The sequence below is a fragment of the Condylura cristata genome, unplaced genomic scaffold (assembly GCF_000260355.1).
Source record: "Condylura cristata isolate star-nosed mole 26May11 unplaced genomic scaffold, ConCri1.0 scaffold00005, whole genome shotgun sequence".
NCBI classification, from domain to species: domain Eukaryota; kingdom Metazoa; phylum Chordata; class Mammalia; order Eulipotyphla; family Talpidae; genus Condylura; species Condylura cristata.
Window position 1 is genome coordinate 59012838 of NW_004567106.1, and position 17337 is coordinate 59030174.

The window sequence follows — 17337 nt, forward strand, 5'->3', positions numbered from 1 at the left end:
GGATCTACTGAAATACACTGCTGAGGGGAGCAGCAGGACAAGATAGGAGAGGTCTGCTCTGCCATGTGGGTCAGCCCCCCAGCAGGGGTTTGAACTCATGCCGCTGCGACTGGGGATAGCTTGATAGTGCTAAGATCTCCCATGTGCCACTAGGGAAGCCCTAAACTGTATAAATGTTAAGTGCCAGAAAACACGGTTTCAGTCCCAGCAGAAAACCAGATATCCTGGTCCCTCCTGAGCAAGCTTTAAAGTGATGTGATACTGTCCAAGTGACTTTAGCCTTAACACTAAAGGACAGTCAATGTAGTAGAGGGGACTGTGACCCCAGCACTCATCACCGGTGTGCAAAAAGCAATGATGGCAGCAAAATCACCACCAGAAGCAGAGGCAAAAGCAATGGGCTTTGTCAATATATACAAATACATAAATATAAATATCTACAACTTTCCCCAGTAACTCTTAAGTTTGTCATTCTTAGCCTCCTAATTTCAACCAAGTTGCTGCAAAAGACGTGTTTTTTTTTAATTACAGAAGTTTATTTTTACATCATTTTGTACATTTTTTTCCATCTCAATTGTAATAGCATCCTAATTTCATATAAATTAACTTTATTATTTTCTTCATTGCTTCAAATTATTGATAAATAGTACGATCATTTCCTGTAAAATCTGTCCACAAAGATAGGAATTTTATATAATTGTGTCAGCTTCTTTGAAGCCTGACTCAATAGACCAGAAACCCCCAGTTAGTTTATCTCCAGCCTAGAATTGGGGGAGCACAGTTCAGACTAGCAGGCAGTTCTACAGTCATCAAGGGGCTAGAGGCCTTTCTCCACCACATTAGCATTCTTAGCACACCACTCCATGGCCCCAAGGGGCTGCTCCTGTTCCAGCCATCAGGCCTTTGTTTTAGCCAGGAGAAAAAAGCCAGAAATGAAAAAGCATGCCTCCTCTCTACAACAATTCCTCACAAAAATTGCACTAACACTTGAGCATTTCTTTACCAGAACCTAGTCAAATGACCTCACTTAGCTTTAAGGAAGGTCAAGAAATGTAATCTTTATATTTTGTGTGCCCAACCAAAAACCAGACATTTTATTAGTAAAAACAGAGAGCATGGGTATTGGAATACTCAACTAAAGGTCCGTCACAAGGTTTTTTTTTTTTAAAGATTGAGTATACTGAATATGTTTTGAAGTTGGGGGGCAGGCAGGCCAGGGTACACCTCTTAAAGTACTGTTATTGTTTAGCATTTTTGTTTGGCATTTTCTAGATTTTTTTTAAAAAGACTTATTTATTTATGCATAGAGAACTGGGATATAGGCCAGAGGTGCAGGGGTAGTGAGAGGATTCACCAGAGTGGGGAGCAGAACAGGCAGATTCACTGAAATCCACTACTGAGGGAGCAGCGGAGAGACAGGAGAGGTCTGCCACGCCATGTGGGTCACTTCCCTGGCTGGGATTGAACTCGTGCTGAAGTGGCTGCGCTTCTTAGTGCTGTATTTTAACTTGTTGTGCCACCAGGGAGGGCCCCTAGACTGGCTTCTGAAGCCTTCCTCCACATACTACAGAAGTGGGCTCATAGGCTTGTATCAAAAGGAGAACAAGTCATTCTTCTATTTGAAGGGAAACCCTTAATTGTCTGTGGTCCCATAGCCATGGGATAACTGAGTTATGGGGTTCTGCTGTTGTGGGCTCACTTTAACTGTGAAAAGCATCTCATCAGTGTGTGGATTGCCATTGTTTTGCACTGTTTGGTTCTGTTTCTAGGAAAATGAGAACCATAGGACATGATTCCTGAACCCATCCTTGGGGAATATTACCATGGAAGACATTTTTCCCACATGCTAAACAGAAGAAAACAAGGATGGTGAGTTCAGAAGTCTCTCCACTCCCCAGTGAGTTGTTACAGGTGCTTGTGCAGGGCCAGGATAAAATGACCAGTTGAGGGGGCTGATAGATCAGACAAGGAAGCCTCATCACCTTTCAACCCGCCTTGATAATGAAATATAAAAATAAAATGCTACGCATGCATGTTGCACAGACAGGTTGCCAAACTCCCTTTCTAAGCTGACCGCATTTGACCTTGATGGTGAATACATTCTCTAATTTATTCTGGAGTTCTGTTCAAATTAGAATACCGCTTCTCCACGGAATCGACTTGAGTTGTGGTCCACCTGCTTGTTCTTTGCCCCTTATCTAGCCACCCCAGGACATTGTTTTATCTTCTACTGACTTGGGGATGAGAGCCGGGGCATTCTCCAGTTTATCGGGGTTCTGGTGCTCCCACTGGCAGCCTCACACAGCCAGCCTCTGGGTAAGAAATGAAGTCTTTCTGTTTCTCCTTCATTTCACTTCCTAAGGGAAATGAGCAGCCAGCCGGAGCAGGCAGCCACAGTCTTGCAGCTCCTTCCAGAAGAGGCTACTGCAGATAAATGAGGGTGCGTGGGAGCCTCATCACAGAAAGCTGGGAAAGGCTGGGCTTTAAATAGACACCAGCCCTTCAGGTAGGTGGGCTGCATTCTAAGGAAGGGATGAAAAGGAGGTATCAGCCCTCCCTGGGGGCGCAATGGGTTCTCTCAGCACTAAGAAGCTGTGGGCAGCCACAGCAGCAGCTCAAATTCCATCCCAGGCCAGGGAGCTGCAGCAGACCTCTCCTGTCTCACTGCTGCTCCCCCTCAGCAGTGTATTTCAGTGGATCTCCCTGTCTGCTCCCCACTCTGTCTCTGCTGAATCCTCATACTGCCCCTGTGCTTTTGGCCCTAGCCAGTTCTGTATGCATAAACAAACCTTTAAAAAAAGAAAAGGGAGTCATTTACCTCTAAGCAGCAACAGGAACTTCCCACTGGCTTCTCTTCCTTGCTGCCTGTCTGGCTTACCACTTCCTCAGCAAGTTGGTGTGGGGGCAAGGAGGGTGGGGAGCACCATGTGGGGGTGTGGAGTGCCAGGGCAGAAGGAAGTCACAAGAGCACTGCAGAGGGAAGAGGCTGCTCCCTGCATTTCCCTTTTCTGCAGGCATGCAGGGTTCCCATGATGTCATCCATTCATCATTGTGAGCTGATGGGTGGTCTCAGGCCTTGGCCAGCTGCCCAGGGCCAGGAAGGAAGAGCGAGACCCCAGGACAAACCTGCAGCAGGCCCCTGAGCAAGTGCGGAAATGTTGCCATCAGTTCCACATAGAAAGACTTGGTGGAAATTAAAGAAGACAGTAAAAGTCACACAATCCTTTCCAATCTTCTCTTCCCTGAATGCCTGGGAAGAATTCAGGGGCCTCTTTCCTGTGGATGGGGAGCCAAACCCTGGAGTGGGCCTGGGTGTGGAGGAAGGACTGCTCTGCCAGATGGTTCATTCTCCAGAATTCAACCTGTTTCCTGACTCAGTAGTGTTTGAAAGCAACTTTGTCCAGGTACTTGCTCAATGTGACACGCCTTGTTTCTTGCAGCCCTATTCCTCAGACCTCACCGGGAGACTTGACCCTGGGGCCCAAGTAGGGTGAGGCCTGAGGCCTGGAATGCAAGGTGCCCTCTGGCTCCCCTGACTCTGCCGAGCCCCAGGCAGTTGCCACCCTGGGTCAGGTGTTCTCTGCTGCAAGTGGAGGAGTGGCCATCAGTTCTACTTGGAAACTAGATTCCAGTTTGTTCCATCCTCAGGCTGTCAGAGCAAAGAAGACTGCACAGCAAGCCAATGAAATGAGATGCCCTTCAGGGGGTTAGGTCAAGAAATACTGAGTGGAGCTGGGGATCAAGAGAGATGGGGGGCTCAGTGCAGTTTTCAGCTTTCTTGTCAGGGGCACCAATATGACCCTGGGGCCTGGAAGTTTCCTCTGTTGTCCAAGAGGTGGGTTGACCCAAGAGTTATATGCAAACAGAGGAGCAGAGGGGAAAGCCTTAGGATGAGGGCCTCTGTGTTTTGTTGCCCTCCTGGGCTTGCCTTGGGCCAGATGGAACTCAGAGTAAGCAAAACTTGGACCTTTCAGCTTAGGGAAGGTGCCAGAGGCAACAGGACCCTCAAACAAGAGCCAAAGGACATGCGTTTTAAAGAAAAGCCAGGAAATGGTCCAGGGAGGATTGCCAGAAATGTAACCTGTGCTTGCAAGGAATCTCTGGGTTAAAGTTGCTGTGGCAACCCTTTGCATTAGGTAGTATAGATGCTATTAGTTGTTTCATCAATAAAGGTTAGAATTGTCTTTCTTTCCAAGTGACCATTTTGCTTCTCCCAAACCAGATGACATTTGGCAATATCTGGAGGCATTTTGGGTTGCCACAAGTTGGAGGGAGGGTAAGGATGCTGCAAAATAACCCTACAATGCTCTGGTCTGCCTCTCCCCCCAAGCCAAGAATTATCCAGCCCAAAGTGGGAATAAAGATTAGGTTAAAAAGCTCTTGATGAAAACATACTGTGTTTCTGTCAAACACTCAGACCGTGCCCACCGGGATGCTTTGCAGGTCAAAAAGAGCAGGAACTGGATAGACATCTACAAAGCCTCCAGCACCATCGCCCTCGGGATCACCTCCTCGGTGCCCTGCCTGCCCCTTCCCAACGTGCTCCTCATGGCCAGAGTCAAATGGCACCACGGGCAGAGCCAGACATGGAATAGACCACCTATAGCCCCCAACATCGTTCTGAAGAGGTAAACAGCACAGAGGGCCACAGAGGACAGGAGGGGGAAGGAAGGACCCAAAGCAGAGACAGACGGGTTTGTGACTGAACTCAGGGTGGGGAGTGAGCAGAGGCATCGTGGGTGGTCACAGTAATCGCTTTAGCCACTAGTAACACAAGATGCTCACTGGAAACATCGAGGTCAAGTGGAAGGACCAGGGAGGCATGAAGTGAACAAGTCCACTTTCCTTCTCACAGCGCCCTCCCCCTAAATTCTGAGGGAATCATTCTGCCTTTGACTGAGGGGCAGAAAGCCAGGAGACTGGGCAGATGAAACACTGTTGAGAAGTGCAGTTTCTAGTCTTTGGTATGCAACTGACTAGACTTGGGTAATCTTTGAGTCCAAGTTTTGTGACCCTTCAGTTTTCCTATTAATGAGTGGATCAAAGTCTCACTCAGTACAGTACCGTGCAGTGACATCATGTTTGCCTGAGGTGAAACAGTCCTTTTCTGATGCTCCAACCTCTTCAGCTCACCTGTAGGATTTCCAAGGATCTCTGGATATTCCCAGAAGTCCAGGAAAACCCTTCACTTATCTATGTTGCCTCAGAGGTGAACTTCTCCATTATGTTCTGGGCACACCGATAAGCAAGGGTGGCCAAGCCTCACTCCCAGAGTCAGCTCCTTGGACTTCAGCTCCTTTGTGAAGAGTAACCGAAGCAGAGACCAGCTCTTAACCAACTCTGGCACCTGCCCTCTCTGGCCCTGGTGACCTTACCTGGTGGCTGTCTGTAAACAGAGTCTGGGAAACATCTGTAAAATCATGGCAGGGTGGGTGGCCGTTAAAATGCAGACTCCAGGAACACACCCAGACTGTCAGAACTACTGAATCTGAGTTTGGAGTTGGGGGATGTCTGCAGGTGTTTGCACTTTGGGCAAGTTCCCCGGGGAATCTGTTTGCTGCAACGTTTGAGCACCGCTGTGCTAAGCAGGTTCTCCATCCTGAAGGAGACACTCCTCATTTTAGTGAAGATAGGATCAGTTGAGAAGCAAGAGTGGTAACGTGTGCCTTCCCTCATGCCTAGAATTCTCCCCCTGAAGTTTGTGGAGTTCCAGGTCTGCGACCACCCCCAGCGCGTGCTGCGGTTGAGGACAGTCACGGAGAAGATCTACTACCTGAGGCTCCACCCAGACCACCCGGAGACTGTTTTCCACTTCTGGATCCGGCTGGTTCAGATTCTGCAGCAGGGCCTGTCCATCACCACCAAAGACCCCAGGATTCTTTTCACTCACTGTCTGGTACCAAAGAACAGCTGCAGCCCCTCAGGAGACTCTGAGGTAAGTGGGTGCCCCAAGGCTTCCAGCCAGGGCCAGCACTGGCTGCAAAGCTTAGCTGAACTGGTCTGTGCAGCCTGGGAAGGGAATTCCCCCTCTTGGGCCTCTGCTGTAGTCTACAACCATGCAGTTCACCCGTGTTAGCTGTTCAGTGCAATCCTTTCAGTGAATGCACAGAGTCTTAGAGTTTTAGAACACTTCCATCACCCTAAAAAAGTCCTTTGTGCTCATTTGAAGTCATTTCCTGTTTCCACGTCCTGCCCAAGGCAACCAGGGACGGGTTTTCAGTTACTCTATATTCATTTTCTTAGACATTTCATATCTCTGACTTCTTACACTTCGTATATTCAGTCCATCAGTAAGTTTCATGAACCTAAAGGATTTTTGTAGATGAGATTGAGGAAGTTCCTTTTTAGCCATAGCTTAATGAGTTTTTATCACCAATAACTACTGGATTTTTATTGAATGCTTTTCTGCATCTACTGAGATGATCTTGTGGCTTGTCCTGTACTCTATCAGTATAATGAATTGCTTTGAGTTTTAGATGTTAAACTTATATTCTTGCAAGAAATTCTGTTGTCATGGTCTATAAAATGCTATGACTGGATATGGTTGGTAATATTTTGTTTAGGAATATTTTCATCTTTGTTCATGAAGGATTTGGGCCTGTAGTTTTCTTTGAAATCTTTGTGATCTCCTGACTATGGAATCAGTAATAAAAGCCTTGTGAGGTGATTCCTGAAGTATCCTCTGCTCTATTTTCTCAGATGGTGAAGTGGTTTAACTACTTCTTTAAATATTTGATAGACTTCACCAGTGAAGCCATTTGGGTCTTTTTCCCCATAAGCTTTAGAGTGCAGTGAAAGTAAGATTGACTTGAGCTACAACATAAAACTCATAAAGGCAAGGATTTTTACCTGTCTTCTTCCCTGCCTAGCACATATTTGACATTCAATAAATATTCAGTGAATGAATGAATAAGTATGAGCAGCATGTACAATGGGAGCACCCTTGAGGTATCACAGGCAACAGGAAAAAAGTAATCTTAGTCAGGTATAAAAAAATTCAATATAAAATTTTTCTCAATTTTGAAAACATTTATTAAATTTCAGTAATAAATATTTGATCCCTCTACATCTAAATATAAAACCAAGCAGCACAAGCCACATTAAAGTTCATATTAATAGGCTATTCAATAATATTATAGTATGTTAATGAGTAGGTTCTCTATTAAATGATGTCTAAAGTGTACTTCATGGCAGTGTTATCCAGAGGCTGTTTGTGATCATACACAGGTTCTAAACAGATTTGCTATCTGAGTTGCCACTGAGCAGCTGACATGGCAGCCCAATGGGCTAGCTCGAGTTCCTACTCTGTAAGATCTGGACCATAATATTAGGAAAATGCAGAAACCTTACTGCCTTAACCACCTGGTTTTGCTTATTTTTCTCCGTCTAGTTAGTACAGAAGAAACCTCAAGTCTCCCAGCCCAGTGAGAGCCTTATGCAGCTGATGGCCAAAGGAGAGAGTGAGGCTCTCTCTCAGATTTTTGCCGATTTGCACCAGCAAGACCAGTTCAGGTACATGATTTAAATCAGGCCAGCCCAACATCCTTTCCTGCAGTCCAGATGGTCAGGCCATGAAGTCCAGAAGCCCTGGCCCTCAGTCAGTGAGCACAGCAAGGGGCCTGGAAGTGCGGCCCTCAGTCTTTCTCCTTGACTCAAGGCAGCCTCGCCCCAGTTCTCTTTGCCTTTCTCTACACAGCAAGCATAGGAGGAGGCATTTCATTGAAAACCTGCAAAGTGACTCTCCCATAATAAGAATAAGTTAGTGACACAGGACTCCTCCCTATCTGTGTGGATGATTTAGGGCTGAACGTGGAGCCTGGTTGGTGGGTGAGACAGGAGCTGAAGCATTGAGACCATAGAGAAGGGACTGGATCCCCAGAGAGCAGAGAGAAGGGACTGGATCCTTGTGACCCAGTTTGAAAGAAAAGGGAGGACAGAAATAAGTGAATAAATGTCACCAGAAGAGAAAAATGAGATGTCAGAGAGAAGAACGTGTTTGTTACAACAGAGACCAGTGGTTTAGAAAGAGAAAGTGAAAAGAAAGGCTTCTGAGTGAAAGTGGACCAAAAGCCAGTGTTGAACAAAACAGGTCATCTCACTGGGGGTTAAAACTCACCCAGACCGGGGAAGGTGCTGACTTGAGCCCTTGGACACACTGTGTAACGTTCCCGGGCTCAGTTTTCAGATCTGTAAAATGGAAATTAGGCTGGTGTCAGCCTCACTCAGACATTGTCAGAACCCAGGGACCCTCCACATGGAATCCTTAGCACATTGCTCAACAGATTTAGAGGCAGCTGGAAGTTGTCTCTCAAGAAACACTTTGTATTATTAGCCCAAGATTGAATGTTTGCGAGTAATAATGCTGGGGGAAAAACTTGTTAATTGCCCACTGTTAAAAAATTTATATGGGGTCATCTCTCTACAGTATACAGAGATCTGCAATTAAGACACTTCTGGACCAGATGTCACACAGCTGAGCAGGAGAGTGCTGGACTCTGATAGAAAAATCTTTTTATTTATTTATTTTGTGTAGAAGAACCGGAGTGTAGGCCAGAGGTACAGGGGGTGAGAAGATTCACCAGAGACAGAGTGGGGAGCAGAACAGGCTGAACCATTGGAATACACTGCTGTGGGGAGTAGCAGGCAAGACAGAGAGGTCTGTTGTGCCATATATGGGTTCATTCCCTGTTAGGGGTCAAACTCAGTTCATAGCAGTATAGTGTGATTAAGAAGTGATTAACTGCAAGGCCACCAGGGAGGCCCAAGATCAAAATCTTTTTTTTTTAAAGATTTATTTATGCATACTGGGGTACAGGCTAGGGATGTGTGAGAAGATTCACCAGAGACAGAGTGGGAACAGAACAGACAGATGCCCTGAAACACACTGCTGAGGGGAGCAGCAGGTGAGACAGGAGAGGTCTCAGGCTGCCCCATGAAGGTCACCTCTGTGGCCAGGGATTGAACTGGTGCTGCAGTGCATAGTGGATAGCTTCATAGTCTGTGCTTTAACCCTTTCACCACCAGGCAGGCCCCCAAAATCAACATCTTTTAAGGCAACTTGTCCATCTCAAAGTGGTAAATCACACTTCTTTTTATTATTTTTTGAAGGACGGCTTCTGCTTGTTTTTATTGGGTATAGTTTGGTCACGCGGCCACACTCAGTTACAAGGGAGGCTAGCAAATGCACTCTTCATGCCACCTAGCTGTGTTCCCAACACAAAATTAGATGTTCTGCCTCTGGAGGAGAAAGGAACAGTGGGCATTAGGGGACCGTTGGTAATCTCTGACACAGACAGCTTTTGATATTTCCAGACAGTCAGAGAAGACTCACACCTGCAGGAGAAATGGACAGTAGTTGGATGAAGGATAAAGGGTAAAAAATAGCTGTGCAGGTCCAGGGGACAAACAGGTTTAAGACTGAGGCTTCAACCTGAGGAGGAAGCGTGGTGGGTTTAGAGAAAGGGAAGGAGGAAGGCCGGTGGGGAGGAGGGGGTTAGTGGTGGAAGGATTTACTGGGAAGCAGGTGGGGCCTGGGCAGCCAGGCGAAGGAATTTAGACTCGGAGTGCAAAGGGAGTCTTAGCAGCATTTTAAACAGGGAAGTGATGTGATCCAATTTACATTTTGAAAAGGTCGGGGCAGCTGGCTGTCGCTGTGACAGTGGAGATTGGAAGGGAGGGAGGCAAGGTGTGGAGCAGACAGCCGGGCAGCTATAGCAACCTCATCTGGGTTGGTACATTCTAAGTGGATCAGAGGGCTGTGAGGAAGAGGGGGGCATCGATTCTTGCTTCACTGTTATCTTAATAATTGCTTTGTGCCACTATTTCGTTTTCTTCTCTCGAATTCTCCAGAATGGAGCCCTGAGTGATGATTTTGCTCCTCATTCAGGCAGGTGCCAACCTGGTTGCAATTATATCAGTTTGTGCACATTGGCAGCAATACGCACCTTACCAGCAAATAAAATAAATGGCTGAGACACAGGACTGAACAGATGGAGTGGCACTCGTCCCCCCTCCCCCCAGCAAAATCAGCAGCCTGGGTTCAGCTCCTGACCCTGTCTCCCCCCTTCCCTATTTTTCTCCTGGTATTTTCATCTGCTTCACACCCACCTCATATACATTTCTACATTTATATCTGCCTCTAAAGTTTTTGCATCATAAAAAAAACTAACTGGAAACAAGATATGTAATGAGTTTCATGCTCTATTCTTTTCCTTTTTGACCTTCATTCCCTTGATCCTGAAATGGCTGGAGTTCCAGGAGCAGCAAAAAGACAGAGATCAAAAAGGACAGCCCAGGTAAAAGAGGACACAGGGCCTGGGCGTGTCAGGCAGTTGTCTGTCCTGCTAACCAGCAGAGGAGATGAGAGCCACTCCAGCCCCTGATGGGCATCCCAGGGCTGCCAGAGTGGCCACGATCCTTCCATAGCTTAATTAAAGTTTCTCGAGACTATTTGGCATCATAGTCAATTTGGTACCAAATCCTACTAATTTCATTCATTGAAATGCCTCTTTTTTTTTTTTTAAGATTTATTTGTTTTTGCATACAGAACTGAGGTACAGGCCAGAGGTGCAGGGGTTGAGAGGCTTCACCAGAGACAGAGTGGGGAGCAGAACAGGCAAATTGATGAAGTACACTGCTGAAAGAAGCCGGGGGCGAGACAGTTCTTCTGTGCCATGTGGGTCACCTCCTGGCCTGGCTTGAATTCATGCTGCAGTGGCTTCTGATAGCTTGATAGTGCTGAGACTTAACCCCGTATGTCATCCAGGAGGCCCCATGTTCGACTTTAAATCCTGTCTATCCCTCCAGGTACACTTCACAACACCTTCCTGCCCAGACAAATCTTTTCTTGGTCACCACCTCTGCCACATTATTCTCTAATTGTGTTGTAAGTTTAAGTCTTGTTTCTTCAGCCAACACTAAATTTTTTTCATGCTTCTGAGTTATCCAAAGCAGCAAACACAGTACTGGGAACACCCCAGGAGCTTAAGAAATATCTGGGCATCATACCACTGACAATTGCTCCTCCAGATTGGCTCAGGAGGCAGCCAGAATACCATGTTACGTTAGACATTTAGCTGCATGCTCTCAGGGAGGTCTGCCAATTTCACCTACACCATTACAGACTCAAATGTCTGCAGGTGGGGTAAGTGGGTAAAGAGTCTAGATAACGTAGATATAAGAAATGATTAGCTTCTGTCTCAACTCTAAGTAAAACATAGTTGAACTGACACTTGGTCTCACAACTGGGAGACAATAGGGTGGAGACAGTGGCAACAAAATAGTAAAGTTTTCAATTATTGTTGTCACTCTGGAGTTGAATAAACTGCTAGAAGTTCAGTCAAGGGTTATCAGGAGTCAAGGGAACCACATTCCCCTGATGTCCTTACACTGATTTCACCTCATCAACCTGGGGTGTCTTCTGGATGCTTCTATTTTCTTAGAATTGAAGCAAGTCCTCTTTCCTCTTTGGGCCAGGAAGCATATCCTTGCCGTTTGGAAGGATAGTCCGGCTGCAGCCTCTGGGAGCTTTTGGGTGGAAAAGGAGCATACATTTGGAAAAGTTAGTGGTCCAAAGCTTCTCTGTGTGGGTGAGGCTTTGACTCCCTGTCAGCAGGTGCTGGGGCCTGTTCAGTGTTCCCAGGACTTTAATCTGCAGGTAGCCCCCTGGGAACCTTATTAAAATACCGGCTCTGATTCACCGGGTCTGGTTGGGCCTGAAACTGTGCCTCAAACATGCTCCCAGGTGATGCCAAAGCTGCTGGGCTGAAAACCACATTTTGAGTAACAGAAGTGGACCAAGAACAGGCTCTGGTTTAAGGCCATCTGGGTTCAAAGCCATCTGGGTTCAAAGCCATTGCCAGTTCAGCTAGCTGAATCTCCTAGGTAAATTCACTCAACTAACCTCTCCAAGCCACAGTGGTTCCCTCTTCTTACTGGCACTGTCTTATTCACATAATGTTGTATTAACAACCCAAGCTCTGTTGCCAGGCCACCTGGCTTTGAATTCTGGCTCTATCTGCTCATTATGTGACGATGGGGAAGTTACTTAACCTCACTGGGCCTCTGATTTCTCATTCATAAAATGGGGATGGTGGCAGCACTGACCTGTCTGGGTTGTGGTGAGGATTATAAGAGCATTAAGGCATGTAATTGTTTGGAACAGTGCCTGGCACGTAATAAGCACCCCATAAATGCTGGCCATCATCTGTGAGCATGCTCTGTGAATGAAAGTACAAACAAATGCATTTCCTTTTAGGTCAAGAGAAAGCTACTCCCTGTGAAGACGGGATCCCTTGCACCCGTGACCTCAGTTGGAGGGATTCACTCACGTATGGAGAGTGGGAAAGAGAGAACCCCTCAGGGCCACAGCCTCTGTCCCTCCTCAGCACTCTGGCAGCCTCCACCCGGCCGCAGCTGGCCCCACTCATAGGTACAGGGATGGGATTACGCCTTCGTGGGACAGGCTTGAAATTTGACCTCAGGCCTGGGTTTAGGTCCAGGTGGGGGTGGGAGGTGGGGCAGCCACATCCCCTTTAACCTCATCCCCTTCCTACACCCCGCTCCCCCTCCGGCCCCACTTCGGGGACTCCAATGAACTGAGTGAAACCCTAAGTGTAGCACCCCGGAGCTTCCCCTGTAGTGCCCATGAGTAGCTCTGTAGGGACTGGATCTAGAATGACACTTGTAGTGATCCTTCTCTCTTTTGGAGGGTGTCCAGTGCTCTTCCCTTGAGAAGATGAGGACCCGGCTCTCTCTTTTCCTTTCCGGAGCCCTTGGGGAGCCCCAACTTTCTTATTCAGAGACTGAAAAGGAGCGAGGCTCAGAGCAGTGGGAAAGGGGACAAACTTACTGGGGCTCAGCCCCATCATCCAGCCACCCATTTACTCATTGAACGCACCTGTGTTAAGTGTCCTGCATGCCTCTGCTGAGAGAGAGCTGGTCTCTGAAGGAGAATGTTAATAAACCATTTGCGCTTATAAGATACCTATTATTAGTAGCTGACAATCTTTGAGATTAACATACTTATGTACCTGCCAAAGAGCTTTGTAAATGATGTCTAAACTACTGAAGATTTTTCTCTCCTACACTGACAGGAAATTCTATTTGAGCCACCTTTCCACACTGGGGAGACCTGTGCAGCCCTCACCAAGACCACTCCACAGCGTTCAGCTTTCTGAGGGTGTCTATCTGGATGGAGGGGAGAGAAAGCTGCAACCAAGAAAAAACTAGAAGCAACTCACACTGTTCTTGGAGAACCACCTGGGAGTATATGGCTCCCAGGTGAAAAACATTATTCCAGCACGTCACTTTGCGTCCTGCCCACCACACGTCACCACACCTCACCTCCATTCCATCTCCAGGATGGGCACAGGAAGACCCACTCGCTCACAGAGGAGCCAGTGCCAAGAGAAGAGGAAGGGAAAGCAGCACCAGAGAAGAGGTGGAAGAGAGCAAAGTGGAGGTGAAGAGGAAGGTGGAGGAAGTCAGAGAAGAGGAGAGATACAGAGAGGTGGTAACAGAAAGAAAGAGAAGAAACTTGGGAGACACACTGAAGAGAAGAAATCCACTGCTGAGAGATGTCTCACCAAGCTTCTGTTTATCTAATTTAAAACTTGAAAGTAAGGCCATATACCAAAAAAAAGGGATGTGTTGTTTTCTCTGCTTCAACCACTCTCACAAGTATGAGGGGCCAGAAATTAATTCCAGGCAAAAGTCCCTCCTTAAATTCCCCCTTTTGGCCGGTATTTCTATTTCATCCTTCTTTTCTGATTCAGGCTCATACCTTCTTCTTGAGCCCAGCTCCTACCTTGGACTTGCCAGACTAGCACAGATGGCCCACAGGGAGGTTTGTGAGGCAGGTTGTGTGAGGTGATTTCTCTTGTGTAGTCAAACTTCCCATGTTGGCAAATGTCTCAGCCCTACAAACCCAAGCTGCATTTTTTTTTTTTGCATAAGAGAAAGCCCCTTAAATATTGTTAGTGTTTATTAAGCTAGCAATTCTGAAGAGAAAAGAGAGACTCACAGCATCAGTAAGCCAGAGGTTTCATGTTCAAAGTTTAGATAAAATCAGTCACTAAGGGGTGTCTGTCAGGGTGTGGACTGGCCTCTTTAAAATGCACAGGAAATGACAGACTAGAATAAAAACCAGACTAGGTGTTTCAGAGAAGTGACTCTACCTCCCAGCTGGAGTTTTCTGGGTGTCTTGCTCTGACTGAAGATATCCTAAGTGGTCCTTTTCTTCACTGACTTAGTTTTTCAGACTGAAATGTTTGGAGAACTAAAAAGTAAGCTCCTGGATCACCAAGTATATGTTCTAATTCTTTGTGCTTTTGCTGCCCACATAAACTGTCCTTCCCACACCCTCGTGCCAGTCCTTGAGTTACCGCTGACCAATGTCCCATCCTCCACCTTCAGCCAATGACCCCTGGTTTACTCTAGAGTTTGTCATTACTAATTGTGCCTATTAGGCCTCCCAGGTGGGCTACTATCACTACTGTCCTCCTGCTATAAAGTGTCCTGAGCTTGATCCCTGGCCAGGAAGGTGACCCACATGGTGCAGCAGATCTCTCCTGTCTCTCCCACTGTTCCCCTCAGTAGTGTACTTCAGTCAGTCTGCCTGTTCTGCTCTCCCCACTGTCTCTGTGAATCCTCTCACCCTCCACCCCACATCTCTGGCCTAAACACCAGTTCTTCTGCACAAAAATAAATAAAATAAAAATCTTACAATAAAGGAGTAATTCTTTTTTTTTATTTTATAACAGTATTTTTACATCATTTTATACATTTTTTTTCCATCTCAATTGTAATCCCCGCAGGTTTCCCATCACCAAGTCACCCGTGTGCCACCACCATAATCCTGTGCACTTCCCTCCCCCCCCATTTTTGATCCCATTCCCCACTCCACCCCCACAAAATGCCCCTGGTATATGGTTGTTCATTATTATTATTATATTCTCACCTGGACCATTATACTTAAAGGAGTAATTCTTAATAAATAACTGTGCCTACCCATTATGCCCAGTCTTTAGCTCTCCCACTTGTCCTTTCCTGTTTGTTCACTAATCCATAATGCCACCAATTCTACCTCTCTTGCTCCATCTGGGTTTTCAGTGTCCATCACTCTCCTCCAGTCTTGCTTCTCTCCCCCAGGCTGGATTCTGTAATCATTCTTAATCCCTAACATGCCCCTGTAATGCCTCTGCATCTCTTCTATTTCATTCCATTCACTTGGCCTGCACCATGTCACTAAGCTTATGCAGAGAAAACCGCAAGATATGCTGACCAGTCTCACCTCACAGTCATAATCACAAGCCACCTGGAGTGTCTCTTATGTTGGCTGTTGGTCGTACTATGTCCCCCTCCTCTGTTCACTTAGGTACTGAACTCCAGCCACACTAGCTTCCTGCCACTCCCCAAACACTGCAAACATGCTTCAGCTCAGGACCTTTGCCCAAACTGTCCCATTTTCCTGGAATGTTCTTCACCACCTTCAAAGACTTACTCATGTCATCCTCTTCAAGAGCCTTCCCTGATTGCCCATTCTAAGACTGCAACACCCCCCCGAGAGACCAACCTTCTCTTGTCTCCTCTCCTGGCGTACTTTATTCCTTAGCCCCCATCACCATCTCTCCTTTTATGTCTTTTGGTTCTGTATCTTCTTTGTTGGCTGCTTACCAGAAAGTAAGCACCACCGTGAAAGAGTTTGCTCCATTTTGTTCACTACTGTATCCCTAATGCCCAGAACAATGCTTGCACACAGAAGACATGGATTCATTTGTGGAGCGAATGCTTAGAAGAACCACAGGGACAGAGTTGGGATGATTGAAGATATTTGAAGAATAGCCGCTTTTTGAGGTGGACCTCATCATCCCTTCCACATAGAGTCCTTCAGTGCTTCTTTCAGAGACAGAAGCAGAACAGAGCTGAGGTGCACCTCAGCTGCACCTGAGGTGACATTTCTTGTATGTCACCCTTCAAGTGCTTCCTCATCTGTTGTGATAGGAATTTGTTGCTGCCTTGCAGCCAGAATGCAATGAGAGACACAGCAGTGGTGGAGTAGGTTTGCAAGTCTCAGCTGCTTTAGCAGACGTTCTTGGGCCACTTATTGAAATCATACAGGCTAGTAAAAGCTGATCATGTGACAAAAGTATGAGGAACAGGGTCCAAAGAATGGAATAGAAATGGGGGACAAAGTTTTATGAGGGACAGAGAAGGGGACATTGTAACCATGTCAAGGGCCATTTTAATCTGCAAAATATTATCACAGGCAGAGTTATCCTGAGACTACAATGGAGACAGTCACAGAATCAGGCGTCCCTGGGCCTGCCTTGCAATACGGGCTTTACTCTGTTGGCAGTCAAGGAATGCTCTGCTATGATTTGTAGATAGCAAATAGGTCACAATTCCTCATGAGTGGCCAGCTAGTAGCCAGCTCATAGGAACTCATAGTCCTCTGCCTAATTCTTAAGACAGGCTGTTCTTTTTTTTTTTTGGATACTTTTATTTATTCATACAGAACGGGAGTATAAGCCAGAGGCATAGGGGTGGGTGGTTAGGGCATTCATCAGAACAGGCAGATCAATGAATACACTGCTGAGGGGAGCAGCAGGAGAGACAGGAGAGGTCTGCTGCACCATGTGGATCACCTCAGGGCCGGGGATCAAACTAGCATTGAAGCTGCTGCTGTCAGCTTAGAGTGCTGCGATCTAACCCGTTGGGCCACCAGGGAGGGCCCAAGGCAGCCTGTTCTACAACTCTAGAAAGAACTACTTTTAATTCATTCCACCTCTCACTTAAGGTTAAGCCTACAACCTTATGTGACCCACAATTCACATTGCCTTCCATTCAGGTTTTTCAGGTTAAGATCTTCCACCACTTAGAGAAACTTAGTATCTAATATCTAAATTTTCCTCCAAGCCCCCTGTGCTCTTTTAAACTCCTTTCTCCCCATCTGGCCTAAGAATTTACTCTGTCCTCTTTCCCTTGTTCCAGTTATTCTGAATAGTCAACTTCCTTAGTTCAGCCTGAGTCACCATCTTGCAAAGCCCTCTGTGACCACCACCCTGGATTACTGTCACTCCTCTGTCTGAATTCCAGAAGCATTAGTTGTCAGCCTCTCATCTTGGCCCTTAAAAGTAAACGAACTTGTTTTGTATTTAATTTTCATAAGCATACTACTATGTCCACTGGAATTTAAAGTATAGAGGCATTGTGTGCTAAAACCCCAGTAGTTTATATTCCATTTGTGTTGCAAACTTCATAGCTTTTATTTAGTGTTTTGATTTCATGATATGGAAATGGACAGGTGAACAGTTTCCTATGTTCCTCTTAAATTGG

At 46.4% G+C, this 17337-nt stretch overlaps 1 protein-coding gene across 1 annotated transcript; it reads left to right on the forward strand.

Moving 5' to 3' along the window:
• Positions 1 to 3155: 3155 nt before the first annotated feature.
• On the forward strand, positions 3156 to 13481 carry FAM71F1 (family with sequence similarity 71, member F1). Its single transcript, XM_012720797.1, has 7 exons — positions 3156 to 3404; positions 4444 to 4628; positions 5683 to 5935; positions 7391 to 7512; positions 10258 to 10295; positions 12257 to 12430; positions 13095 to 13481. Exons 1-7 carry the CDS (start codon positions 3156 to 3158, stop codon positions 13106 to 13108), a joined length of 1035 nt encoding a protein of 344 aa, XP_012576251.1. The 3' UTR covers positions 13109 to 13481.
• Positions 13482 to 17337: the final 3856 nt, after the last annotated feature.